The 27,895-nt window shown below is 47.9% G+C and overlaps 1 protein-coding gene across 3 annotated transcripts in view; it reads right to left on the minus strand.

Moving 5' to 3' along the window:
- The window catches only part of LOC127567032 (RNA-binding motif, single-stranded-interacting protein 2-like), a 207,426-nt gene that overhangs the window by 75,171 nt on the left and 104,360 nt on the right, over positions 1–27,895 (minus strand). For all 3 annotated transcript variants that reach the window (XM_052009662.1, XM_052009664.1, XM_052009661.1), the window contains exon 3: positions 940–998. In XM_052009662.1, the coding sequence (XP_051865622.1) occupies positions 940–998 (59 nt within the window). The remainder of the gene's footprint in view (positions 1–939; positions 999–27,895) is intronic.

Below are 27,895 nucleotides of genomic sequence, written 5' to 3' on the forward strand. Positions count from 1 at the left end.
GGGGAGGGGCATGGACACACAAGACCATTGGTAAGCGTGAGACCATTCCAAATGTTGCTCCCCTAACTGCTTACCCTTCCTCTTGTTCAAACCCCCTCCATAGACTCACCCGCCCTATCTCTGCAACCTCGGAGATCCCCAGTCCTGGCCTCTTCCCACCTCAACCCCAATGTTAATCATTCCCGCTATCAGTGGCTGTAATCCCCTTGGACTCTGAGCCTCTTCCCCTAACCTTCTCCTGTGCCCTTTTTTTGTTTTAATCAATCACTCCTCAAAACCTTTTGTCTTTGGCCAAGAGTTTGCTCGCCTGCCCTGATGGCTCGGTGTCAAATTTGGTTTCCGATTACCTTCCTGTGAAGCACCTGTTAAAGGCACAATATAAATGCAAGTTGTTGTTGTTAACACTTCCATAAACAAAGCATTTCGAAATGAACAGTTTTACACTGCTAGAGTCTCACCAGGTAATTTCAACCAATTTGCAAAGATCATACGTTGTTCATTAAATACTCCTTTGAAAGGATATCACGGAACCGTCTGCAGTATTGATACAATTACCAGAGCATGCCTATATTGTTTGCAGCCACAGTATGGTATCACCCTCTTTATGGCTCCAGACTGATTCTGTTAAATGGTGAAACGTGCCCGTAAATACAAATTACGGCATTATTATCTCTTATTTCACATCATTCCTGAACAGCACTTAATCCTGCAGTCAAAAATGATAACGGGAGCACCTGACACAAAGTCCCCACTGCAATTGCATCTCCCACTTTCCTCACCCCTGCCTGCTACCTCTGGTCGGCCTGCATTAAGGTGCCGACATTGGGAATGACAGGTGTGAACTGTTCAGGCAAGGGAGGGTGAGGGAAGGTACTTCGAGCTCGTGTCCCCTGAAACTGGCTGGATGTTGTCAAATACTGTAGAAGTGGAGTCCCCTACCTTTGCACTTGTTGGTTGTCTTGTCCAGAATGGCTTTTGTGGAAACTATTTTGCCGTACCTGTTAAGAAGCAAAATAAATATTTAGAGATAGCAAAAATGTTGATGCAGCAATTTAAGTTGGCATTAGGCCCATTTGTTTTGGAAGTTGCCTTTGCAATCGAGGCATGGCTTCCCCAGTGGAGATGTCCTTGCCCGGGGTGTTGACTCTGGCTCAGTGGGTAGCAGCCTCGTCTCTGAGGCAGAAGGTTGCAAGTTCAAATCCCGTTCCAGATGCACAATTACAAAAAAAAACCTAGACTGGTTCTCCATCGCTGTGCTGAGAGGGTATTGGACTGTTTCCAGGATGAGGCATCGTGGCCCCATCTCTATGCTCCTTGTTGTCCCTCAACCAATATCACACTAACTATTTATCTCAATGTGATTTGTGGGAGCTTGCTTTGCACAAATTGACTACCCCAGCTTGAAACACTTGAAACCCCTCGCTCTACCAAAGCCTGCGTGTACCCACTCCCTCTCCCTGTTTCCACAGGCTGATGAGTGGCAGGTAACATTCACACCAAGCAATGGCCATCTCCAACGAGAGAGAGCCTATCCTCCTCGCCTTGACATTCAATGGCACTACCAACACTGAGTCCCCCATCATCAATATCCTGGGGGTCACCATTGACCAGAAACTCAAACGGAACGGCCTTATAAATACCAAGGCAGACCAATTGTTGGGTATCCTTTGGCAAGTCAGAGAGTCATACAGCACGGAAATAGGCCCTTCGGCCCAACTGGTCCATGCCGGCTAAGATGCCCATCTAAGCTAGTCCCATTTGCCCGCATTTGGCCCACGTCCCTCCAAACTTTTCCTATCCATGTACCTGTCCAAGTGTCCTTTAAATGTTGTTAATGTACCTGCCTCAACCACTTCCTCTTGAAGCTTGTTCCATATACCCACCACTCTCTGGGTGAAAAAGTTGCCCCTCAGGTTCCTATCAAATCTCTCCCCTCTCACCTTAAACCTGTGCCCTCTAGTTCTTGAGGGAAAAAGACTGAGTGCATTCACCCTATCTGTGCCCCTCATGATTTTATATACCTCTGTAAGATCACCCCTCATTCTCCTACGCTCCAATGAATAAAGCCCTAGCCTGCCCAACCTCTCTCCATAAGTCAGTCCCTCAAGTCCCAGCAACATCCTCGTAAATCTCCTCTGCACTCTTTTCAGCTGAATGGCATCTTTCCCATAACAGGGCGACCAAAACTTGATTCACCTCCTGACACCTCAAGGTCTTTCCACCAACTCAGGAGTGCGATGGAACAGCCTCCACGTGCCTGGATGAGTGCGGCACTGACAACACTCAAGAAGGTCCACACTATGCAGGACAAAGCAGCCCACTTGATTGACACCCCACCCACCACTGGCACACAGTGTCTGCAGTGTGTACCATCTGCAGTTACTCACCTAGGCTACTCTGAGGGCACCTCCCAAACCTGTGAGCTACCACCTGGAAGGACAGGGGCAGGAAGTACAGGTGAACATGTCTCCATTGCCCCTTTGACTCACACACCATTGCTATTCCTTTCTTCACGGCTGGCTCCTGTGTGACCCGTCCAACTACCGATGACCCACTGTGTTCCAAAAGCACAGTGGTACACAGCTACAAACAGGAGGAGCAATGAAGCCAATGTGCCCCTGAACTCTGCAGTGAAATATCCACTGGCACAGATCAACATTTGAAAATGTGCCCATCACAACGTATGTACATAACCCTGCGCCACACTTAAAAAGAAAGCCCATTTCCTAATTAATCACTCCAAATCAACGGAGTGACCTCCTCCCTCCAACTTAAGATGCATCCAGCAGCAATTAACTTCAGATTCAGATTAGGTTATCGTCATATACACCAAGCTGCAATGAAATTCCTTGCTTGCCTGAAGCTCAGGGTAGACAGTAGACATAGTAACAAGAAAGACAATGATGAATGCAAAAACATCGGAATGGAGCAAAGATTGTAGTGCAGTCTGAGGTGGTGCAGAAAGAAACGCTGAAGTGACAATAACAGAATAATTGAGAGAGGTACTGTTAAGAGTCTGAGAACGTGGGGTCCACATCCATAGATCCCTCAAGGTTGCTACGCAGGTCGATAGGGTTGTTAAGAAGGCGTATGGTGTGTTGGCCTTCATTAGTCGGGGTATTGAGTTCAAGAGCCGCGAGGTGACGTTGCAGCCCTATAGAGCTTTGGTCAGACCACACTTGGAGTATTGTGTTCAGTTCTGGTCGCCTCATTATAGGAAGGATGTGGAAGCTTTAGAGAGGGTGCAGAGGAGATTTACCAGGATGCTGCCTGGATTGGAGAGCGTGTCTTATGAGGATAGGTTGAGCGAGCTGGGGCTTTTCTCTTTGGAGAGGAGGAGGGTGAGAGGTGACTTGATAGGGGTGTACAAGATGATAAGAGGCATAGATCGAGTGGACAGTCAGAGACCTTTTCCCAGGGCAAAAATGGCTAACGTGAAGGGGCATAATTTTAAGGTGATTGGAGGAAGGTATAAGGGGGATGTCAGGGGTAAGTTTTTTTTTCCACAGAGAGTGGTGGGTGCGTGGAACGCACTGCCTGCAGAGGTTGTGGGGGCAGATACATTAGGGACATTTAAGAGACTCTTAGATAGACACATGAATGATAGAGAAATGGGGGGCTATGTGGGAGGGAAGGGTTAGATAGATTTTAGAGCAGGATCAAATGTTGTCACAACATCGTGGGCCGAAGGGCCTGTACTGTGCTGTAGTGTTCTATGTTCTAACGTGGCAGCACCACTGGGAAGGGGATGTGAGAGAGGTGACTGGTTCAGGAGTCTGACAGCAGTGGGGAAGAAGCTGTTCGTGAGTCTGGACGTCTGGGCTTTCAAGCTCCTGTATCTTCTCCCAGAAGGTACAAGAGAGAAAAGGGATTCTTGACATGTTGATGTAAAAGGGAACAACCACATCACAGCTGGCAGCAGAATAAAAATCAATGTGAATTGCAAGGTGCAATACCAGACAAGCCCCATGAAATTCTTACTAAGTTCTGTCTTTGGTACATTGTAGGTTTCCCCAAGGTGCTGGTGTAAGAGACTACAGTCAGTCGGGCCTTGATCCTACCCACTTTACATCTCTGGCAATTTGCTGCAAATGACATGAATATATCATATAGTTTGCTCTCCAGAAGTTGTGTTTCAAGACATCAGCACATTGAGGTAGTACAAGGTAAAACAAGAACAGAATGCAGAGTGAAGTGTTATAGTTACAGAGAAAGTGCAGCGCAGGCAGACAATAAGGTGCAAAGGCCATGACGAATTAGATTTTGCGGTCAAGAGTTCATCTTTATCGCAGAGAGAGTTCCAGGAGTTTGACCCAGTGACGGTGAAGGAATGGCGATATATATTTCCAAGTCGGGATGGCGTGAGGCTTGGAGGGCAACTTGCAGGTAATGGTCTTCGCCCTTGTCCTTCTAGCTGGTAGAGGTGGTGGGTTTAGAAGGTGCTGTTGAAGGAGTCTATGAAATTGTCCATCTTGGCAGGAAAAATTGAACAGCATATTATCCAAGTGGTGAGAGAATGCGGAGCTTGGAGGTGCAGAAGGATCGGGCTGTCTGAGTGAATGATTCTCAAAAGGCTAGTATGCAGGTACAGCAAGTGATTTGGAAAGTGAACAGAATGTTATTGTACATTGTGAGGAATATCCAATTCATTGTGAAGAGATTATACACTGGTGAGATCACATCTGGAGTACTGTGTACAGTACTGGTCTTCTTATTTATGCATTGGAAGCAGTTCTGGAACAGCGAAGGTTTTAAAAGGAAGAGGTGGATAGAACATTGTTGGGCAAGGGGTTGGGATTTTAAGAGATGTGGAACCAGTGCAGTTGGATGGGGTTTAAGATATATATCAACCTCATTGGGCTGTGGGCTGTGATTACATGGATTCTCAATCCAGTTCTCAACTCGGTATGATCATGGGGAACGGGGCAGGCAATCAGCAGAAAGCAAGGTCCCACAGGCAGCGATGCACTGAAGACTAGAAAACCCGTCGAGGATTTCTACTTGGCCACCTTGTTCTGGCGGTCCATGGGGAATGGAAGTTGTCTCGAAAACGTTCCCTGGGGTAGGGCACTCTCTTAACCTCAGTGAACTCCACCGCAAGGAATGTGGGAATCATAACCACAATGGAAACACAAGGAAGGCACGCCAGCGTCTTTACTTTCTTTGAAGTTTAAGGAGGTTCAGCTTGTCACCGAACACTCTGACAAACTTCTACAGATGTCCTGTTGAAAGTATCCCGACTGGTTGCATCATGGTCTGGTACGGCAATTACGATAAGTACGGCAAGGATGTAATGCTGAGGCTTTATAAGGTGTTGGTCAGACCACATTTGGAGTGTTGTGAGCAGTTTTGGGCCCCATATCTAAGGAAGGATGTGCTGGCATTGGAGAAGGTCCAGAGGAGGTTTATGAGAATGATCCTGGGAATGAAAGGGTTAATGTATGAGGAACATTTGAAGGTTCTGGGCCCGTACTCGCTGGAGTTTAGAAGGATGAGGGGGGGATCTCATTGAAACTTACCGAATATTGAAAGGCCTGGATAGAGTGGACGTGGAGAGGATGTTTCCAGTAGTGGGAGAGTCCAGGACCAGAGGGCACAGCCTCAGAATAGAAGGACGTCCCTTTTGAACAGAGATGAGGAGGAATTTCTTCAGCCAGAGGGTGGTGAATCTGTGGAATTCATTGCCACAGAGGGCTGTGGATGCCAAGTCATTGGGTATATTTAAAGTGGAGGTTGATAGGTTCTTGATTAGTGAGGGCGTCAAAGGTTATGGGGAGAAGGCAGGAGAATGGGGTTGAGAGGGAAAAATAAATCAGCCATGATCGAATGGCGGAGCAGACTCGATGGGCCGAATGGCCTAATTCTGCTCATGGTCTTATATGGCAATTTGAATACACAGGAATGTAAGAAGCTGCAGAGAGTGTGGACCCTGCCCAATACATCATGGGCACATCCCTCCCAACCGTCGGTAGTATCTACAGGAGGTGCTGCCTCCAGAAGGCAACATCAAGCATCAAAGATCCCCACCATCCGGGCCATGCCATCTTCTCGCGGCTACCATCGGGCAGGAGGTACAGAAGCCTGAAGTCCCACACCACCAGGTTCAGGAACAGCTACTTCCCTTCAACCATTCAGTTCTTGAACCAACCTGCACAACCCCAATCACTACCTCAGTACAGCAACACTGGGACCACTTTGCACTACAATGGACTTTTTTTTGTTTTAACTGTGTTCTTTCTTGTAAAAAATCGTGTATAATTTATGTTTAATTTATAGTTTTCTTGTGAATGCTGCTTATCTGATGCTCTGTGCCTGTGATGCTGCTGCAAGTAAGTTTTTCATTGCACCTATGCACACATGGACTTGTGCACGTGACAATAAACTTGACTTTAACTTTGACACATCTCCCCCCACCCCCCAAAGAAGAACAGAAGCGAAGCTGTCTGACGCCTCCTTTATGCTAAAAAAGGAAAGGCAATGGTTCCTGGGGCAATGCTAGCAAGACCAGCATTTATTGCCCATCCCTAACTGCCCCTTGAGAAGGTGGGGGTGAGCCGTCCTCTTGAACCACTGCAGTCCTTCTGGTGAAGGTGCTCCCACTGTGCTGTTGGGGAGGGAGCTCCAGGGTTTGGACCCAGTGACGGCGAAAGAATGGAGATAATAACTCCAGGTCAGGAGGGTTGTTGCTATGGAAACAAAGGCACTGTCTTCTCCCGTCCCTCCACCTCACTGTTTCCCTGCAACTCCCCAACTCTTCAATTCCAAGTGTTCTCTTCCCACCGTACTGGAACTGAAAGCTGAAGGGGCTTCACTGGTGTGGGACAGGGACTATCCCAACCTCAGCAATAGCCCAAAGCACATTACAGCTCATGAAGAGATTTTGAAGGGCAGCCAATGTATGCACAGCAAGATCCCACAAGCCACAGGTGATTCATTTGCTCATATTGGCCAGTCCAGCAGGGAGGATCCACCTGCTCTTCTGCAAGGGAGTTGCCATGGGATCTTTCATGACTATCTGAGAGGGTAGGTAAGTGTCACAGTTTATCCAGGACTTCAGGACAGCTGCAGGGGTGACCCTGATCTCCGTCGCGGTATTGGATGAACAACTGTGGATGGAAGGGCGCTGGGGGGAAGTGTGTGTGTGTGTGTGTGTGTGTGTGTGTGTGTGTGTGCTCGCGTGCATGTGTGCCTGTGTAGGTATGTATATGTACGTGTGTCGGTGTGCAGGTGTGTGTGTGTCTGTGAGTGTGCATGTGTGCATGTACATGTGTGTGTACACATGCATGTGAGTGGGTATGTGTATGTTTGTGTGTGTATCTGTGTGTGTACATGTCTCTGTGTGTGCATGTGTATAACTGGGTGTATGTTTGTGTGTGTGTGAATGTATGTGTGTGTGTGGAGTGTGTGTCTGTGTATGTGAATATGTGCATATGCACACATGTGGATCTGTATATGTGCATGTGTGTGTAGCTGTGTGTGTCTGTGTGAGTATGTGTGTGCACACGCGTGTGTACATATGCATGTGAGTAGGTGTGTGTGTGTATGTCTCTGTATGTGTATGTTTGGGTGAGTGGGTATGTGTGCGTTTGTGTGTGTGTCTATGTTTGGGTATACAAGTCTGTGTGTGCGTACGTGTGTGTGTCTATCTGTGTCTATACAAGCCTTTATGTGTGTGTCTGTGTGTGTGTATACATGTGTGTGTATGTATACATGCATGGGTGTGTATGTTTGAGTGCATGTCCATGTGTGTGTATACAAGTCTGTGTGTGTGGGTGTATGCGTATACATGTGTGTGTGTCTATATTTGTCTATACAAGCCTTTGTGTGTGTGTGTGTGTGTGTGTGTACATGTATGGGTGTGTGCGTATACATGTATGGGTGTGTATACATGTATGTGTGTGTGTGGATGTGTGTGCACTTGTTCCAACATTGTCCTTGGCCATGAAACCCTCTGGAAAGCAGAGCCCCTGGGGCAGCTGCTGACCAGATGCACCAACCAACATAGTGGGCTCACCGGGGCCCAACTCAGGGCACTGGATGCCTGAGGCCTTCAGGGCAGGCGCATGGGGAGCGCTATCAATCACCGCATCTTACAGCCAGCTCTGTGGTGTGACACCAGTGTTAGTCACAGTGACCAACTGTCTGGGTGTGTGTGGGAAGACACAGACCAATCAAGGCCGCAGAAGAGACAGATGCCCATTTTGAGGGTACGGCTGCACTGTGGCTAAGTTATTTGATTAACATCTAGATGCCTGGGCTCCGAACCCAAAGGCATGAGCTCGAATCCCAACACAGAAGGTGGGCACTTTAAATTCAAGCAATTAAATAAACCACCAGTGTGTTAAAACCTATCTGGTCTGGTCTATGTGTAACTCCAACCCAGAGCAGCATAGCCGCTTCCTAACTGTATCCTGAAGTAGCCACAGACCAAGGGCATTTCGGGAGGGGCCATGCCAGTGACGGAGACATCCCTTGAACAAAGAAACGGAAAGTGGAGAACAGTGGTTGGTTTTTAAAGTTCAACGAAGCTGAATGCAGTTTGCTTTGCCCCTCCAAACCCCCTCCCAGGAGAGAAAAAGGTTACCAGTACTGAATGAATCACGAGGCTCTATAAATAAGTCCCGTCACGTGCAAAAATATTTCCTGTTCTCATCAGCTGCAGCCTCGATAGTGCGTACAAGTTTCCTGAATGACTCATTCAAGCAAGGCATCTGTGTGATCTCATGTTCTTTTTGAATGGCTTGGTGTTAATTACAGTTTATTTCAGCGATTAATTGCGGCACAGCCAAGTTCTTGAGAGCAGGCATGGAGTGTTCCTGGGCCCTCATCTCCTTGCACAGGGGGTGGCCGTCGGCTCTTGGCCCGCCCTCTCGTGCCAGCTGGTCCACTAGTCGCCCCCTCCCCGCCCCGCCCCCCCCCCCCCCCCCCCATGATTGCGGCTCAGCCTCACCCTGCCCGGCCCTGTGCTACCTGTCGCTCGGGACGTGGGGAAGGAGGCCATTCGGGGCTATAATCCTGCCCTCAGGCAGTGAACCACAAACTGACCTGGGCTCACAGTCCCTTTAAGATATTCCATTCAGCCCTTCGGGAGTTGTGGTGCAGAACAGGCCATTCGGCCCATCTACTCAGCAAAGTGGGATGCCCTGCCCACAACAAGGAAGGTGCTGCCAATCCAGCCAATGACCGCTCAATCTGTCGACACCGCCACTACCTGCGGGTCCCCCTTCAAGCCCGGGGCAGCACAGTGGCGCAGCGGGTAGAGCCGCTGTTTCACAGCTCCAGAGACCCGGGTTCGATCCCGACCTCCAGTGCTGTCTGTCTGTGTGGAGTTTGCACGTTCTCCCTGTGTGGGATCCCCCCCGGGTGCTCCGGTTCCCTCCCACATCCCAATGACGTGTGGGTCGGTGGGTTAATTGGCCGCTGTAAATTGTCCCTAGTGTGTGGCTGAGTGGGGGGGAGTTGATGGGATTGATGTAGGATTAGTGTAAGTGGGGGCTTCATGGTCAGTGTGGATTCAGTGCACCAGCCTCTGTGCTCTCTCTCTCTCTCTCTCTCTCTCTCTCTCTCTCTCTCTCTCTCTCTCTCACTCTCACTCTCTCTCTCTCCCTCTCCCCCCCCCCCCCCACTGACTTGGAAATATATCACCATTCCTTCATCCTGGTCTAAATCCTAGAACTCCCAGTGACTCTGCGGGAGCACAGTCACCAGAAGGACTGCAGTGGTTCAAGGAGGTGGCTCACCCCCCCCAACACCACCCCCCCCCCACCGCCCACCTTCTCAAGGGCAAGTGGTGACACCAACAGTACCTGCGCACTACACATGAGTAACAATGGGATTGAATGAATTGCGTAGGCCGGCATGATACTCGATGGGTTGAATGGCTGCATCATAACGATTCCAGAAAAATAATAACGAGCTCGCCCCTCTTCTACGTCCCATCAAGTCAGCACGTGACGTGCAAGGACACCGGGCTGCAACTACGCAGTAACACTTCCTAATGGTGTGTGTGGAGGACAGGGGTGCACACAGTGAGGTGGTGTATTCAGTAACCTGGGACTGAGGCCTGTTCTTGTGTGGCCACCCTAAGGAAGCCATTGCATGGCAATCTTTCTGTGACGGGACAGCCCGTGCCAACTCAAGCACAAATTTACTACAAGTACTCCAATACTACAAGTCACTATAAACTACAACAATAAAAAAACAGTAACTAAATTAAAATATTCTCATCCTGATCCAGGTTGTAATTTATCCCCTGTGGTGCCCAACGGTCCTGGAACACCTCCTTGGTGCACAGGGACACCACGTGTTCTTTTTCCAGAGATAGCTGGGCACAGACACACCCCTGGAAGATCGCCAGGTGATCAACTCGGACGGAGCCCTCGTCCCAGGAGCAAGGCTACCAGGACACCCTTCCCCCCACCCCCCTGACCTGCATCCTCCCTCTCCCCCCCCTCCCAGCACTGGTGACCAAACATGCAGAGGGTGGGGCTATAATGTAATGAGAAGGCGAGGAGCAGCTCCTTCAGATATGCAAGTTGGGGCTGCAGCCTCGTGCACTCCACGTACACGTGGTACGCGATCTCTTCCAGCCCGCAGAAGTGACGCGCAGCTGGGAGATCCGTTTGCAGACTTAAAAGCTTCTTACGTGGTACCGGTCTATGCAGCACCCTCCATCCCAAGTGTGCCAGCTCTACGGTCCATGGGAAGTCACCAGCGCCAGTCGTTGGGAGTTCCATGCCCCCACCACTGGTGAGAGTAGACGTTGGATGGCCTGTCTTCCAGCTGTGACAGAACACTCGTTGACAAATATTAACATCTGGAGGCGAAGGGAAGCAGGGAAACTGATGGGCGTGGGTCTGTCCACTGACTCAGCTATCGGCCTGCTGACTCACAACCACAGGCACTGACGTTATCGCCCTGTCTATTGCAACAGCTCTCAGTGGAAGCTCCAGAAACCCACTTGTCCTCCAGATCCAGCAATGGACAAATTCAGACCATCCCCCTGCTCCAATTATTTCCAGACTGTGGATTCTATGTGGACTCTCCTCACTTACATCTGCCTTCCTTTTGCCCGTCTCCATCTATCATCCACCTGCCGCTACCCCCCAACTCCCCTCCGCTACCTGCCTGTCAACTGACACCCCTCCTCAGTCCACTAATCACCCCTAGTCTCCCATTTCACCATTCCCTCTCTCCTCCTTATACGGACCATCTCCCCTCTCTGGTTAGGCCGCACCTGGAGTACTGCATTCAGTCCTGGTCGCCCCGTGACAGGAAGGGTGTGGGGGATTTGGAGAGGGTGCAGAAGAGGTTCACCAGGATGCTGCCTGGATTGGAGGGCGTGTGGTATAAGAAGAGGTTGGACAAACTTGGGTTGTTTTCTCTGGAGCAGCGGAGGCTGAGGGGAGACCTGATAGAAGTTTATAAAATTATGAGAGGCATCGATAGAGTAGACAGCCAGTATCTTTTTCCCGGCATTGAACTGTCTAATACTAGAGGGCATGCATTTAAGGTGAGGGGAGAAAGTTCAAAGTAGATGTGTGGGACAAGTTTTTTTTAAACACAGAGAGTGGTGGGTGCCTGGAATGTGCTGCCACGGGTGGGGGTGGAGGCAGATACGATAGAGGTGTTTAAGAGGATCTTAGATAGGCACATGGATGTGCAGAGAATGGAGGGAGATGGCCCCTGTGTAGGCAGAAGGAATTAGTTTAATTAGGCATTTAATTACTAGTTTAATTAGTTTGGCACAACATTGTGGGCCGAAGGGCCTGTTTCTGTGCTGTACTGTCCTAGGTTCTCTCCTGATGCAGGGTTTCAATAAGAAACATCGTCAGTTCCTTCCCCCCACAGATGAGTTCCTCCAGCAGATTGTGTGTTGCTGCAGATTCCAGCATCTGCGGTCTCTCGTGTCTCTAACCTAAACCAGTGCTGTGCAACTCTTTTTTTTGCAGGTTTTGGGAGACAGATTTACATCATCAAAATCACTTCCCAGGGCCACTCCTGTGAAGGACAGAGTCCCGATCTCATCAAGGGGGCCCCACTGCTGTCAGTCCAACGACATTCTGACACTGGGTCGCACAATCAGCTTTCAGCAGTTACACTGGGACGTCTGCCTGCCCGACCGTGGCAGGTTAGACCTGGCGCAGGGCGAGTGACCCTATCCATATGAATGGAGAAGATTGGCTGTGAGGGAGAAAGTTAGTGTCACAAGAACACAAGTTCCACTCGTCCCCTCAAGCCTGTCCCTCTGTTCATTATGAGGTGGCTGATCTCCCTCAGACCTCAACTCCTCTTCTGTGCCGTTTCCCCACAACGATCATTTCCCCAATCTTTCAAAAATGCATCTACTTCCACCGTAAACACTTCTAATGATCTAACCTCTGTGGTGCAGAGAACTCCAGAAATTCATCACCCACCGCAAAAAGAAATTGCTACACACCTCAGTTTTAAATGACCTTTCTTAGGCAAGTTAACACACACGTGTTTCAACTGAGTTACATGTGCTTGATTGTTGACATATAGTGTTTTCAAGAGCTTTCTAATATCTTTTACTTTTCAATTTTTAAAAGGTGTTAATTTATTAATTTGAACGTGATTTAGTTTTTTTTATTAGTTATTGATTTCTTTGAATGTTTGTGAATGTTGTTGATATGCACAGCAACTCTTAGGCTTTTGGCTGCTTTGAGAGTCTGTAAGCCTGGGTCTCGGTTTAACCGTCCGACAATGCATTTTCGAAGGGCGGGGCTTGCTACATTCAGAGGGACTGCACCGATCAGGAGCCAGGTTCAGGGACCAAGTTGCCGAGCTGGGAACGCAGAACTGTTCCACGGCTCATGTGTTATGCACGACAGCTCCAGACCATCTTTACCACCCCGATTCACCTTGCACCATTATCCCTTTTGTCAGTGAATCTCTCCTGCTTTTCATTCTAATGCGAATCTTCACTTCCCCCCACCATTTCCCAGCTCTCTACTTGCTTAAATTGCTACAGTTGTAACAGCGTCAGCTGAGGCTTGCTTGCATTGCACTCTTGTATCTGAGACGGAAGGTTGTGGGTTCGAGTCCCACTCCAGACACGGCAGGTAAAGATCTAGGCTGATACACCTGTGTAACACTGCGGGAATGCAACACTGTTGGAGGTAGTGTCTTTCCAGTGAGATGGTAAACCGTGGCTTTGACTTCTCCCTCAGATGCATGTAGAAGATTCCAAGGCATTATTTTGAAGGCAATTAGGGGAGATTTTCCTGCGATTCCTTCAAACACCATCATAAAGAGCAATGGCCCAGCTGTTGTTGACTTACATCCCGACCAGAACCTTCATGCAAATAGCAACACATTTACTGTGGTTACAAAATCAAGTTGCATCCTGCAGCAAGTGCCTCAGAACCTTACTGCCCCGTACAAGGCAAAGGTCAGGAGTATCACTGAATCCTGTCTACTTGCCTGACCAACAACTCTCAGGAAGTTGAGAGTTGAGAACATATATATGGAATGATCTATCTAGATAGCATGCGAACAATGCAATAATAAACCAATACCAACAAAAAAAATTCAGTGGCGTGCAGGATAAATTATATTTGATGAGCACTTTAATTCCCCTCCCTGAACACTCTCTCCCCCCACCACCAGCACACAGTGGCTGCGGTGTGCACCGTCTACAAAATAACACTGCAGTTACCCAGGCTACTCCGACAGCTCCTCCCATACCTGCGACCACTATAACAACAAGGACGAGGGCAGCAGGTGCAGGGGAACACCACCGCCTGCAGGTTCCCCTCCAAGTCACACAACATCCTGATTGAAAAATATAACTCCGTTCCTTCATCGTAACCGGGGTTAAATCCCGGAACTCCCTCCCCATCAGTACTAGACCATAAGACATAGGAGCAGAATTAGGCCATTCGATCAAGGCTGATTTATTTTTCCCTCTCAACCCCACTCTCCTGCCTTCTCCCCGTAACCTTTGACATCCTTACTAATCAAGAACCTATCAACCTCCGCTTTAAATATCCCCAATGACTTGGCCTCCACAGCCGTCTGTGGCAATGAATTCCACAGATTCACCACCCTCTGGCTGAAGAAATTCCTCCTCATCTCTGTTCTAAAGGGATGTCCTTCTATTCTGAGGCTGTGCCCTCTGGTCCTAGACTCTCCTACTACTGGAAACATCCTCTCCATGTCCACTCTCTCCAGGCCTTTCAATATTCGGCACCGTGGGAGCACCTTCACCAGGCAGACTGCAGCGGTTCAAGAGGGCAGCTCACCCCCCACCTTCTCAGGGCAGTAAGGGATGGCCAATAAATGCTGGTCTTCCCAGTGACACACAGATCCTGAAAGTGAATAATAAAAAAGAATTGGCAAGCAGCACTCAGAGGTTCTGCCTGAGACATCGGGCATCGATGCAGCACAATGCTCCAGCCTGCAAGCGCTGAAATGCAACGGGCTCCAATGCAGCACCACACTTGGCCTGCCAAGTGCTGACGTGCAGCAGGCTGCAAGCTCCAAACAGAGCCCTGTGCTGGACTCCCTGCTGCTCTTTGACACTGCATGTCTGCTGGCAGGCCGGCCGGCCCAAGGCACCAATGCATGCCCTTCAGCCCTCGCCTGCAGACCGTCCCGTCATGGCCCTCACCTGCATCCTCTGCAGCAGAGCCGATGTGCAAACTAACCCCGCCCTGGTGGCAGACCGTCTTGTGCCTGTTGACTCACTAAGTTCAGGTTGAGAGAGACCCATGGCTGCCCTCTTATTGAGTGGCACCTGCCTTGCCAAGTTAGGAGCTCTTGGCTACGTGACGGGCACAGGGGTGTTGCCATGGTGAGGAGGTTAGGGGCCGGAGCGGGTATGTAAGAATTGATGCTTAAACATGGGATGTACAATGGAGGATTAGGCTGAAGCACACCGTCATCTTCAGTGGTTTCTGCTGTGTCTTTGGCCACAGACTGCCATGAGCACTCCACCTACGCCCAGCACTCTGTCCCACGGTGCAGGGAGCAGTTGGACCCGCTGCTTTGTAACTGCTGGTGACTGCCGTCTCCTGAAAGAGAAGGGAATGTGTGCCAGTGCGCTAGCCTCACAACACATCTGGGCCATGGTGCCCTGCTGTGCTGAACAGCTGCAGGCTGTGAGTGGTGGGCAGGAGTGTTGGAGACAAACTGAGGTCCTGAAGGTGTTGGTCATCTCATTACTAAGTAGGAGATGAGCTGGACTGAGATTGGTGCTGTGTGAGTGAAGTGATTGCTTTGTGTGTGATTGCTGTTGTAGTGGATGCAAATCTGGGTTTGATGATGGCCTCGTTAACCTTCATTGTGGTACGGACGTCCCATAGGGGTAGAAAGTCGCCTGTACTTCTCTCCACATCATCAACCCAAAGACCCCAGAGGTGTTGGAATGTTAAGGTGCGTGCTCCTACAGTCTTGCCTTCCAACAAGCGCCCACGCTGGCATCATGGGATGAGGCCAACGACAATGGCACTTCGGAAGGAACAGGCACTATATCAATCCGTGCGAGCTGGCTTAAACTGGTGCGACATATGGGGGAGCCTAAGATGGTGCAGCATGGAATTTGAGAATGTTCTGTGTCAGGTCAAACGAAAGAATCCTGGCCAGGAGTTTCCAAACTGCACAACGCAGAGCAATGCACATCAACCAGGTAAGTGGCAGACAAACTCAGAAAGGCAACAAACGTAGACCAGAACAGCCGGACAAGTTAACACCAGAACCATGAGACAAGCATAACAGGGGAACCAGGGAACAGACCAACACCAGGACCGGGGAATAGACCAACACCAGGACCGGGGAACAGATCAACACCAGAACTGGGCAACAGATTGCAGTGGGAGATCTGGACAGGCAGTAGCGCAGAAGGTTAACGTGTCTATCACAGTCAAAACATGTAGAAAGACCCAGTGCATTTCTGCCCCACGAAAGTTCAACTTGGTATCTGCAGCTGACTAGAAGGCTCAGCCTTATAAATAAGGCACAAACAATGTACTGCAATGTTCTCTTAAATATAACCTGTCTTCATAGAGGTCAAAAGATTACAGCAGTCATTTGAGCAACTCCATGGGAACTGGAGGCTGGCTCTACCTCAGGGCAAGACAGATGAAGGCTTGATTGTCAATAGTATTTGTTATGTTTTCTCAGAACACACAGGGTTTGGAGTAATAGGCTTTGGGGTAATAAAGTGGACACAGACTTGATCCCAAAACAACTAATCTCTGCAGAGATGCAGGGGGAGGTGACAGGTCTGTTGGAAACAGATGGTCACCAGATGGAGTTTGACTAAGGCTAACGGGCCCGCTGGGCACAAATGACCTCTGAAGAGACGTGGTTAGTAATCAAGTGTTGATTGATTGGGTCAAATGATGCCTTGCAGTGATCAGTGATCAGGGCCTCCAAGGTGCATAATGGTCACGCAGAGAAAGTGATGTCAACAGAGGTTGACCGTACTCCTTGCTTCGGACTGTTCAAAAGCTGATAACTGAAGCACAGTACATTGGTGGACTCATCGTAGCTCGTCTCCAGCCATGCTTTGTATAAGTGGGGAGAGTGTGTGGACTACCGGTGTGAAGATGGGGCCTCTCCCCCTCCTGCAGGTGGATGACCAATCGATTAAATACTCCTTGACTCAAGAAAAGAGGTGTGAGCAATTCTGCGGCTCCACATGTTGACAGGGCTTTCTCCTTCAGCAGGGCATGTGATAAGTACAGAGTATCGCTTGGGTGAGGATGACTTGTGCAGACCACCTGCGCACTTGATGTAAACTGGGCGACCATTGTCCGCCTGGTGGGAGAGCCACACCGTGAGGTGAAACAGATTTGTAGTGAGCCGGCTCGTCAGGAAAGCGCGCGTGCGTTATGAAAGAGGGGTCATGGCCACAGATATCAGGTTTCCGGACTGAGGAGCCGAGGGTCATTAACTGGAGCATTCGGCAAAAAGCACCAAAAGTTAACAGGTCAAATGAGTAAAGAGACAGGTGGGAGTCGAGTTGTGATCCTAGAGACAGAGGGAACAGTGGGAGTTGCAGCAGAAAGATAACAGTTCGAAGGCAGGAGTTATGTCAGTAATAGCACTGGACAGAAAACACTAGCTATTGTAGTGTGGAGTACTTGTGTTACTCTCTTGGGATACCTGATAACTCTGTGTGTGTGTGTGTGTGTGTGTGTGTGTGTGTGTGTGTGGTGTTATGTACATGTGTGTGTGTCCACGTGTGTAGTGTGTATGTGCATGTTTGAGATTCAGTGCAGTTCTGTGTGTGGTCTGTGGTGTGTTTATTTGTGTGTGTGTGTGTGTGTGTGTGTGTGTGTGCCCATGTGTGTGGTGCATGTGTGCATGTTTTGGCTTGTTTGAGATTCAGTGCAGTTCTGTGTGTGGTCTGTGTTGTGTGTGTGTGTGTGTGTGTGTGTGTGTGTGTGTGTGTGTGTGTGTGTGTAAGACTGATAGGTTGAGCAATTGAAGTATTTCACAGTACATTCTATGGACAGTGAAATGTACTTTACTTGAAAGTGTGTGGTAAATTCCTGTGTGAGAGTGTGCCTTTAAAGTGCAGCTTGTGTCAGTGTCACTGTTGTGCTAAGAGGTGGAAGCTGTTAACCCTTTGTAGCCCTGCCAGTTGCTGGAAGTGTTCATTCCTGTACAGGTACATCTTTTAAGATCGGTGTGCCACGTTTCTGGTGTTTGATTTAAGCGGTACAGATGTTGCGTAGACTCCCAACCTCAGATGTCCCTTACGGTTGGCATACCTTTGAGTTCCTAACCCATCACATGGATCAACGTTTCTAAGTTGTATGAAGAGGTGTGTTTTTCCTTAGTTAGTTGATTTCTTTAACTCTGTAAACCTAATGCTAGAAGGAATTTTTAACTCAAGACTAAAGGTTAAGATCTATTTGTCTGTATGGACTTTGGTAAGGCACTTTCTTGCATGGCAGGCTGCTCCAGAAGGTTAAGACACATGGGACCTAAGATGAGTTGGATAATTGGATCCAAAATTGGCTTGGTGATAGGAGACAGAGGCTGGTGGTGGAGGGATATTTTTCTGACTGGAACTCTGTGACTAGTGGTCTACAAGGTGCTGGGACCTTTGCTGTTTGTGATATACATTAATGATTTGGATGTGAATGGATGAGGTATGTTAGTAACTTAGTGGATGACGTGAAAATTACTGGTGGTGTGGGTAGTGAGAAAGGTTGCCTAAGGCTACAGCAGCATGTAGACCAGATGGAAAATTGGGCAGGGCGTTGGCAGGTGGAATTTAATCCCGACAAGTGTGAGGTGATGCATCTTGGGAAGATGGATAGGGGTAGGACATGTACAGTAAATGGTAGGGCGCTAAGGAGTGTTGCTGAACGGAGAGACCTGGGTGTCCAAGTCCATGGCTCCCTGAAAGTGGCAACACAAGTGGACAGGGTGGTGAAGAAGGCATACAGCATGTTTGCCTTCAACAGTCAGGGCAGAGAATATAAAAGTTGGGACGTTATGTTGCAACTTTTCAAACCACTGGTTAGACCGCACTGGGAGTGTTGTGTGCAGTTCTGGTTGCCACACTATAGGAAGGATGTGGTTGTGCCGGAGAGAGTGCAGAGGAGATTCACCAGAATGTTGTCTGGATTGGAGGACTTTAGTTATGCGGAGAGATTGGACAGGCTGGGCTTGTTTTCCCTGGAGTGAAGGAGGCTGAGGGGTGGAGGGGGGGGAACCTGACAGAGATATATAAAATTATAAGAGGCATAGATAGGGTCAATAGTCAGAATCCTTTTCCCCCATGGTAGAGGTATCAAAAACAAGAGGGCGTAGGTTTAAAGGGAGAGGAAGGAGTTTTAAAAAGGATTTGAGAGGCAAGTTTATTTCACACAGAGAGTGGTTGATATCTGGGACCCACTGCCAGAGGAGGTGGTGGAGCCAGATACGATTGCTATGTTTAAGAGGCGTTTAAGACAGACACTTAAATAGGGAAATGGGATTAGTGTAGACGGGCAAAAAGGTCAGCATGGATGTGGTGGGCCGAAGGGCCCGTGCTGTACAATTCTGTGCCTCTAATTGCAGATATTGGCATGCTTTCTTTTAAGATAGTTTTGCAGGGAATTGGAGATAAAATGTGGCCTTGAATTAGAAATTAAGTTCTAATGTCTGGTTCCAAGTCAGGGGAGCTTTTAATAACAGTGTTTAATTCAGTTCCAGTAAGAAATTGCCTCTGTTCTGCGCAGTCTAAAAAGGAATGAATGGCACTGTTTGGTTTTAATTCAAACATACATTTAAGTGCAGTTTAATTTAGTTACTGCAGAAGTGAGAGGTAGGTTTTTGAACTGGATCCTTTCACACAGAGGTCCCTCCAGGTTAGAAGGGACCATAAATATGATTCCAAGACATTAGTTATGGTTTCAAACATTCCATTCGATTTTGGATCCTCGGGATAGACTTTGTGTGAGTTTTTAAAAGTAAAAGACAGTGTAAAATAATTAATTTATGGTAATATTGGACTCGCACGCTATTGCCTGAAATGCTCCCTGTGAATAGGTGCAGAGAACTTAACCCTTGCCACTGACAGCTCATTATTCTGCATACCAGAGGATAGAGTGTTAATTGGGAAAACAGGGTTAAACTTTGACAACACCTGCCAGTGTAACAATAAGGGTTGTTTCTCATTAGGAAGGGGAAAAGAACAAAGTCATAATATATTGAGGTAATATTGGGACATTTTGGGGCTTAAACCCACCAATGAATATTTGTCTGATTTTGAAGTTCAAGTTAGGAAAAGTGCAGTTAAGCACGGGCAGTTAATTACATTCGCTGAGAGAAGTTTGTGTCCTTGTCTTTGAAAGGAGAAAGTTGGCTTGCATTGGATGGAGCCTGTGGCATGGAGCCACAGTGGGTGTATCCAGGTGGGACTGGTTGTGAAGAAGGCAGCTTGTTGTGGAAATGCAGAGCGAGCTTGTACTGAGAAACAGGTCTCAGACAAGCAGCTCCTTAACAGCAGCAGATTGTGAATGGTCAATGTTGAGAGAAAGAGAGTGAGAGAAAGAGAGAGAGAGAGAGAGAGAAAGAGAGACAGTTAGATAGAGATAGACAAAGAGAGAGACAGTGAAAGAGATAGAGTGAGTGACAGTGAGAGACAGAGAGAGAGATAGAGGTAAAGAGAGAGAGAGATAGAGAGTGAGAGAGATAGACAGAGAGTGAAAGAGAGATAGACAGAGATAGATAGAGTGAGAGAGATAGAGAGAGAGAGATAGACAAAGATAAGATATCTTTATTAGTCACATGTACATCGAAACACACAGTGAAATGCATCTTTTGTGTAGAGTGTTCTGGGGGCAGCCCGCAAGTGTCGCCACGCTTCCGGCACCAACACAGCATGCCCACAACTTCCTAACCCGTACGTCTTTGGAATGTGGGAGGAAACCGGAGCACCCGGAGGAAACCCATGCAGACACGGGGAGAACGTACAAACTCCTTACAGACAGCGGCCAGAATTGAACCCAGAGGTCACTGGCATTGTAATAGCGTCACGCTAACCGCTACACTACCGTGCTTGCGAGAGAGACAGAGAGAGAGATAGATAGAGAGATAGACAGAGAGCGAGAGATAGACAAAGAGAGAGAGAGAGAGAGAGAGAGAGAGAGAGAGAGAGAGAGAGAGAGTGTGAGAGACAGAGAGAGGGGGGATGAATCATTGAGCCATCGATGCATGATATAAAGAGAGGCTGATTTTTGAAACAATTGGAACAGATTAGAACAACACCCTTCTGCACAACTGGACTGACCCACCACAAATGGATGCCAAGATAAGCAATGACATTGACCGGTGGAAGGGTCACAAGGGGAATTGAAGCACTGGTCCACAAATCTACACTGAGGGAGCTATGGGGTCCCATATTCTTTTACAGGACCATGGGAGGATTGAAGGAGACAAGTGTCACATTTCTATTGCCGATGACCTGGGGGACCGTCGGGACTGTGTACTCCATCCAGGAGCGGGAACTAGTGAACACTGCCTGAGGGGACCATGCGATTGAAGGGGTCTACATCCAGGACTGGTGCCTGGACAATGGACCAAAGGACCAATGGACCTAACTTGTGTTTTACACCACGTTACAACAGGTGAAGGATGAATAGTTTATAGGAGACTGCAGATGCTGGAATCTGGAGCAACAAACAAACTGCTGGAGGAGTTCGAGCAGCATCTGAGGGGGGAAAGGAAATGTCGACGTCTCGGGTCGAGACCCTGCGTTGGGACTGGTTTATATTAAGACAAGAATAGAAAGGGCACAAATGATGGAATAATAATGAACAAATACAGCATACCCCTGGGGACGCCCTTCTTCACCTCCCAGAATGTGGGATATGGCTCCGTAGATGGTTAACAAGGCTAGTTGAGCCAAAGTAAAAGTTTGAGGAGGAAATCAGGCCTCATTGGGATAGAAATAGATAGTGTCCTAAAGGCAGAACTGCAGTGGTCCTAAATATGGAGTTGGTGATGAATGTAAATATCCATCCATAGATCAGAATTGTTTCTCATGGTTTGGTCCCAGTTTAAAACATGCTGGTGCAATATTTGGGAATTACCAGCCGTGCCATCTGCAGGTGAGAAGCCACCGAGAGGGTAAAAGTTATACATCGAAGTGAAATAAAGAATGCAAGGGTATTACAACAATAGTCGTATTTAAACACTAAAGTATCCCAACCTACTGACGAGCCACGGAATCAGGACAGGTGATTCAGGGTAGCTTAGTCTTTCTTGGGTGGCAAACACGACAAATGTACTTCTGCCTCACGAAAGTTAGACTTGGTTTATATAACTGAACTAGAAGTTAAGTTTACAAATAAGAAATAAACAGTCCATTGGAATGTTCTCTTAAAAATAACCTCTCTTCACTGGAGGTCATGGGGGTGTGGTAGGCTTTGTAGCAACTCCATCCCCACTCGAGGCCTGAGCCAGCACAAGGACATGCAGGCAGTCCAGATGAAGACTTGATTAGCATATCTGGAGTCAATAACATAAGGCAAATACAGGCTTTGATTTAACGTGTCTGCTTCCAGGACAAAAGTGCCTAAAGTAAAGTGGAAACAAGGTAATCTCAGGGAGATAGCCCTGTTCCTGAGACAATTAATCTCTGCAGAAATGAATGTAGGTGACAAATCTGCAAACATTGATGATCACCAGGGGAGACTAGAAATGAAAGGCCTATTGAGTTCCAATGCCTCTGAAGAGAGTGGTTAATAATCAAGTATTGATTGAATAATAAAATATGCCTTGATACGATAAGATACTGACCAGAGCCAGGGTCAGAAGGTGGGGAAAGTGAAGTGGCAGATCATGCACCGTTTTGCTTTGGATTGGTTAAGAGAAGACAGCACAACTACTGTTAAATTGTTGCACGGAATCTCCAAAAAAGTAATGCATTGTACAATCAGGGAGCGTGTGTGGACCACACCTGTAATACCCCTCCTGCAGAATAAAGATTGATAAAATAATAGTTTTCTGTACCCCAGGACAGACATGTGTGAGTGATTCTTTTGCTTCACAACACAGGCAACAAATCAACACCAGAACCCAGAAAACAAATTAACATCAGAAACAGGCAACAATTTAAAACCAGAACCTGCAACAAATTAACACCTGAACTAGACAATAAATTAACATATAAATTAAGCAGCAAATTAGCACCAGAACCCAGTAGCAATTTAAAATAAGAATCAGGCAACAAATCAACACCAGAACCAGGCAACAAATTAACACAGAAGCAACACAACGGACGAACAAGGCAGTAATGTAAACCTAGAACCAGGCAACAGATCAACACTGGGACTGGGGAACCGATCAGCACTGGGACCGGCGAACAGATCAACGCCAGGACCGGGGAACAGATCAACACCGGGACCGGGGAACAGATCAACGCCAGGACCGGGGAACAGATCAACACTGGGACCAGAGAACAGACCAACGCCAGAGCCAGGTCTTCAACCTGAAATATCAACTCCATTTCTCTCTTCACAGCTGCTGCCTGACCTGATGAGTGTTTCCTGCACCTTCAGTTCTTACTTCAAACCAAAACTGAAATGACCCCACAGCCAAGTAACAATTTAACATCAAAATATGATGGGTGATTCACGTCACAACCTGGTATTCAACACAAGAACTGGGTGACACATTAAAACCAGAAACATGCAACAAATTAACACTTGGAACCAGGTAATAAAACCAATTATGAAACAATCATCACAACAATGTGATATCTGAAGTGGATGGGAGCTAGCACCAGAGCAAATTAACATCAAAACCAGGCAAATAATTATACCAGAAACAGGCAACAAATCAACATCACTGTCAGACACAAATTATACCGGAACAGAACCAAGATATACTCCAGGCTGCAAATTAACACCAGAACCTGCAAAAAACACCATCGTTTTCAGGTACAAAACTAACACCAGATACAGAGAGAACATTAACTGGAACTAGGCAACAATTAAACCAGAACAAGGCAACAATATCAAACCAGAGTTCACATTGAACATAAAATGAATATTGTGAAATATTAACACCAGATTCACCAAAAGCTAACACCAAACACTGCAAACACAAGAACCAGGCCTCAGGCAGACTCTTGGGGTCTGGTGTTGAACTTTTGTCGGGATCGCCTGTGCACATAATTTACACTTGTGTGACCCAGTTTGGACTTTAAATTGATGCAGCAACCACATGAACATGACCCCACTGACCAGCTACATGAGCAACACGCAATCTGCTGGGGGAACTCAGCGGGTCGAACAGCATCTGTAGAGGGAAACGAATTGTCGACATTTCGGGTTGCAACCCTGCATCAGGACCCTTGCATTTCGACCCGAAACGTCGACAATTCCTTTCCCTCCATAGACGCTGCCCGACCCACTGAGTTCCTCCAGCAGACTGTGTGTCGCTCCAGATTCCAGCAGCTGCAGTCTCTTGCATCGACCAGCCACGTGAACCATGCCAAACTATGGGGCTCTGTGTCAGCAGTGGCTATCACCAGTTCAAGGTAGCACCCAATAATTATAGCCATTTGTGCACCTTTATGGCCTTGTATGGAGGTGCGAAGCATTGAACCCCAGTAGAATACAACTTCAAGGAGATGGCTAACCTTTGGAATGGGACCAACACACACAGAATGCTGGAGGAACTCAGCAGGCCAGGCAGCATCTATGGAGGGAAATGAACAGTTGACAAATTGGGCTGAGACCCTTCATCAGGAATTACTGTCATATGTACCGAGAAAAGTTGCAGTGAAAATCTTTTGTTTGCTTGCCATCCAGACAGATCATTCTATACATAAGTACATTGGTACTAAAAAGGAAAACAGAATGCAGGATATAGTGTTACAGTTACAGAGAAAGTGCAGTGTTGGCAGACAAATGAAGTGTAAGGGCCACAACGAGGTAGATTGTGAGATCAAGAGTTCATCTTCTAGTGTAGGAGAGGTCCGTTCAAGAGTCTGATAACAGTGAGATAGAAGCTGTGCATGAGCTTGGTGGTACGTGTTCTCAAGCTTTTGTATCTTCTGCCCGACATTGGTCTTAACACCCCCCCCTCCAAACATGAGAGTGAACAGCAGCATTCCTCCACAGCCAATCCAATCAAAAGCAGACTCCCAGGCCGGTGTGGATTCCTTCAAATACCACACATGGGAGGGGAGGTGGCTCGTCCTGCTCCCGAAGCCTCGTCTTGTGGCCGTGTTTGACAAATAGAAAGTCGCAACCAGCAACTTGTACCCCATACAGCAGCACAGGTGCCACCTGCAGTGGTGCCCAACCCAAATCAGAGCCATTGGTCAAAAAGAAAACAGTGCAGGAGGGCCCAATTTTGTGGCCTATAACCAATCAGCAGGCTCAGCACCTGGCAACAGGCTGACAACACAGTGGAGGGAGGTGGAAATCATGGCTTCTGCTCAGCTCCCAGTCTGGGATCATTAATCCGTCCGGGAACGGGAGCAGGAGTGGATCCGGAATATTTGGCTGTCATAACGAATAAAAGCTCTGTGTGTGTGTGTGCGTGTGTGTGTGTGTGTGTGTGTGTGTGTGTGTGTGTGTGTGTGTGTGTGTGTGTGTGTGTGTGTGTGTGTGTGTGTCTGTGTGTGTTGTGGACTCTGTCACTGATTTCAATCAAGGTGTAAAACATACATCATGATTCCTTTTTTTTGCAAGAACAAGATTCATAGTCCCCATTGTTGACAGCATCTACAGGAGGCGCTGTCTCAAGAAGGCAGAATCTATCATCAAGGATCCCCACCATCCAGGTCATGTCCTCTTCTCGCAGCTACCATCGGGCAGGAGGTACAGAAGCCTGAAGTCCCACACCACCAGGTTCAGGAACAGCTACTTTCCTACAACCATCAGGTCCTTGAACCGACCTGCACAACCCTAACCCTACCCCAGCACCGGAACACTACGGACCACCTCTTGCACTGCCCCGGACTTGTCTCTGATTGAGTATTTGCACCAATGGTTTGTTTTGCACTGTCTTTTTCTTCACTTGTCTTGTATAATTTTGTGTAATTTATGTTTGGTGTGTTGTCCGTACCAATGTGCCTCTGATGTTGCTGCAAGCAAGTTTCTCATTGTACCTGTACCTCACCACACTTGTGCACATGACAAGAAACTCAACGTGACAGAGTAACATTCAGGTGCTAAAAGACTGACAACTTTTCTTTGTGTTAAAGTCCCAGTCCAAAGACTCAAGCACTTAAAGGGGGAGGGGGGGGGGGAAGGGAGAAAGATTTAAAGGCAATCTGAGGGGCAAATTTTCCACCCAGAGGGTGGTGGGTATATGGAACGAGCTGCCAGAGGAAGTGGTTGAGGCAGGTACAGTAACAACGTTTAAAAGTCACTTGGACCGGTATGTGGATGGGAAAGGTTTACAACGTGGGCAAATGGGATTAGCAGGATTGGTTGGCACAGATGGATGGGCTGAAGGGCCTGGTTTTGTCCTGTATAACTCGATGAATCTAAGAATCTACAATCCAGATTGACCCTCGGGTGACAGTACCAACCGGAAATGCCACGCTGTCACCGCCAATCGGGCGGAATGCGCAAGCGGTGCTCCTGGTTCAGATCCCCCGGGGTGATCCAAAGCAGGGCCAATTACTGGCTCTGGAAGATGTGGGCCCAACATTTCACCCTCAAGCAACAGCATCAAAAACACAGATTATTTGCTCATTCACCTCCCTCTGTTGAGGACTCCTGCTGTGCACAGAAGGCTGCTGCACAGAGGGCCATAATTCTTTTGCTCCGCCCGAAGTCTATTAAGCCCAGACTTAACAATTAACACAGCATCAATTACTGCATTTAGAAGGCATTTCACAACACACCCACCGTTCAATTTGTTGCAATGCAATGTGCTCGATGTTTCAGAGATGTGAGAAAGCACGATATTAAAGCACGTCTTTTTCTTTCTCTGATGCAGATAGTATTAATTATTACAAGGCGCAGCATTGCGTGAGAACATAGCTTTGTCGACATGCCTCATGATCTGATAAGCTCAACAATTATGGATCCTCCCTCTTCACCCCAACTCGCATTCATTTCATACGGGTCATAGTTCATCCGAATCCACGGCCACAAAAATGAGAATACACAATATTTTTCTCTGAGATCTTGCTCTTAGACTGTGGACAACTCACGGAAAGCCATGGTTATTGCCCGGAGGATTCAATGGTAGGTTTTCTTCAGCTGTTGCTAGTGAGGGAGAGGGGGGTGAGAGGAGATGGTATTGGTATTGGTTTATTGTTGTCACTTGTACCGAGGTACAGTGAAAAACTTGTCTTACAAACCGATCGTACAGGTCAATTCATTACACAGTGCATTGAGGTAGTACAGGTAAAAACAACAACAGTACAGAGTAAAGTGTCACAGCTACAGAGAAAGTGCAGTGCAATAAGGTGTAAGGTCACAACAAGGTAGATCGTGAGGTCAGAGTCCATCTCATTGTATAAGGGAACCGTGCAATAGTCTTACCACAGTGGGGTAGAAGCTGTCCTTAAGTCTGGTGGTACATGCCCTCAAGCTCCTGTATCTTCTACCCGATGGGAGAGGAGAGAAGAGAGAATGTCCCTGGTGGGTGGGGTCTTTGATTATGCTGGCTGCTTCACCAAGATGACCAAGATGTCATTCATCCCTAGGCCTCAGGAGCCGGAATGAAACTTCTGAGGGCTTCACCATCACTCTGGACAGGAGCCAGTTAGTGCCAAGTACAACCATTCACAAAATGATCCTGGGAATGAAAGGGTTAACGTCTGAGGAGCGTTTGATGTCTCTGGGCCTGTACTCAATGGAGTTCAGAAGGATGGGGGGGGGGTGGAATCTCTTGATAGGTTCTTGATTGGTAAGGGGGTTAAGGGTTATGGGGAGAAGGCAGGAGAATGGGGTTGAAAAAAAATCAGTCATGATTGAATGACAGAGCAAACTCGATGGGCTGAATGGCCTAATTCTGCTCCTATGTCTTACAGTCTTCTGGTTATTATTGCCATGGGCACACATACCCAGGGTATAAGTGCCCTGAAAATAAACTTTCTGCAGCAGCAGCACGGCACATTACAGACATGACAAACATAAATTGCATAAACAAATTAACATAAATTATACGTAACTTAGACAACAGAATAAATAAATACTAACAGCTCCCCTTGGTTCCCCTGAGAGAAGTAACCAGGGAGGGGACGGCAAGGTAGGGTTGGGGAGGGCCACAGCTGATGAAACTGAATGGGCAGCACAGCGGGTAGAGCTGCTGCTTCCCAGCTCCAGAGACACAGGTTCGATCCTGACCTCCGGTACTGTCTGTGTGGAATTTGCACGTTCTCCCTGTGACCGGATGGGTTCCCCACCGCACCACCGCCCCCCCCCAAAACCCCCCGGGTGCTCTGGTTTCCTCC

Source organism: Pristis pectinata, chromosome X (genome assembly GCF_009764475.1).
Source record: "Pristis pectinata isolate sPriPec2 chromosome X, sPriPec2.1.pri, whole genome shotgun sequence".
NCBI classification, from domain to species: domain Eukaryota; kingdom Metazoa; phylum Chordata; class Chondrichthyes; order Rhinopristiformes; family Pristidae; genus Pristis; species Pristis pectinata.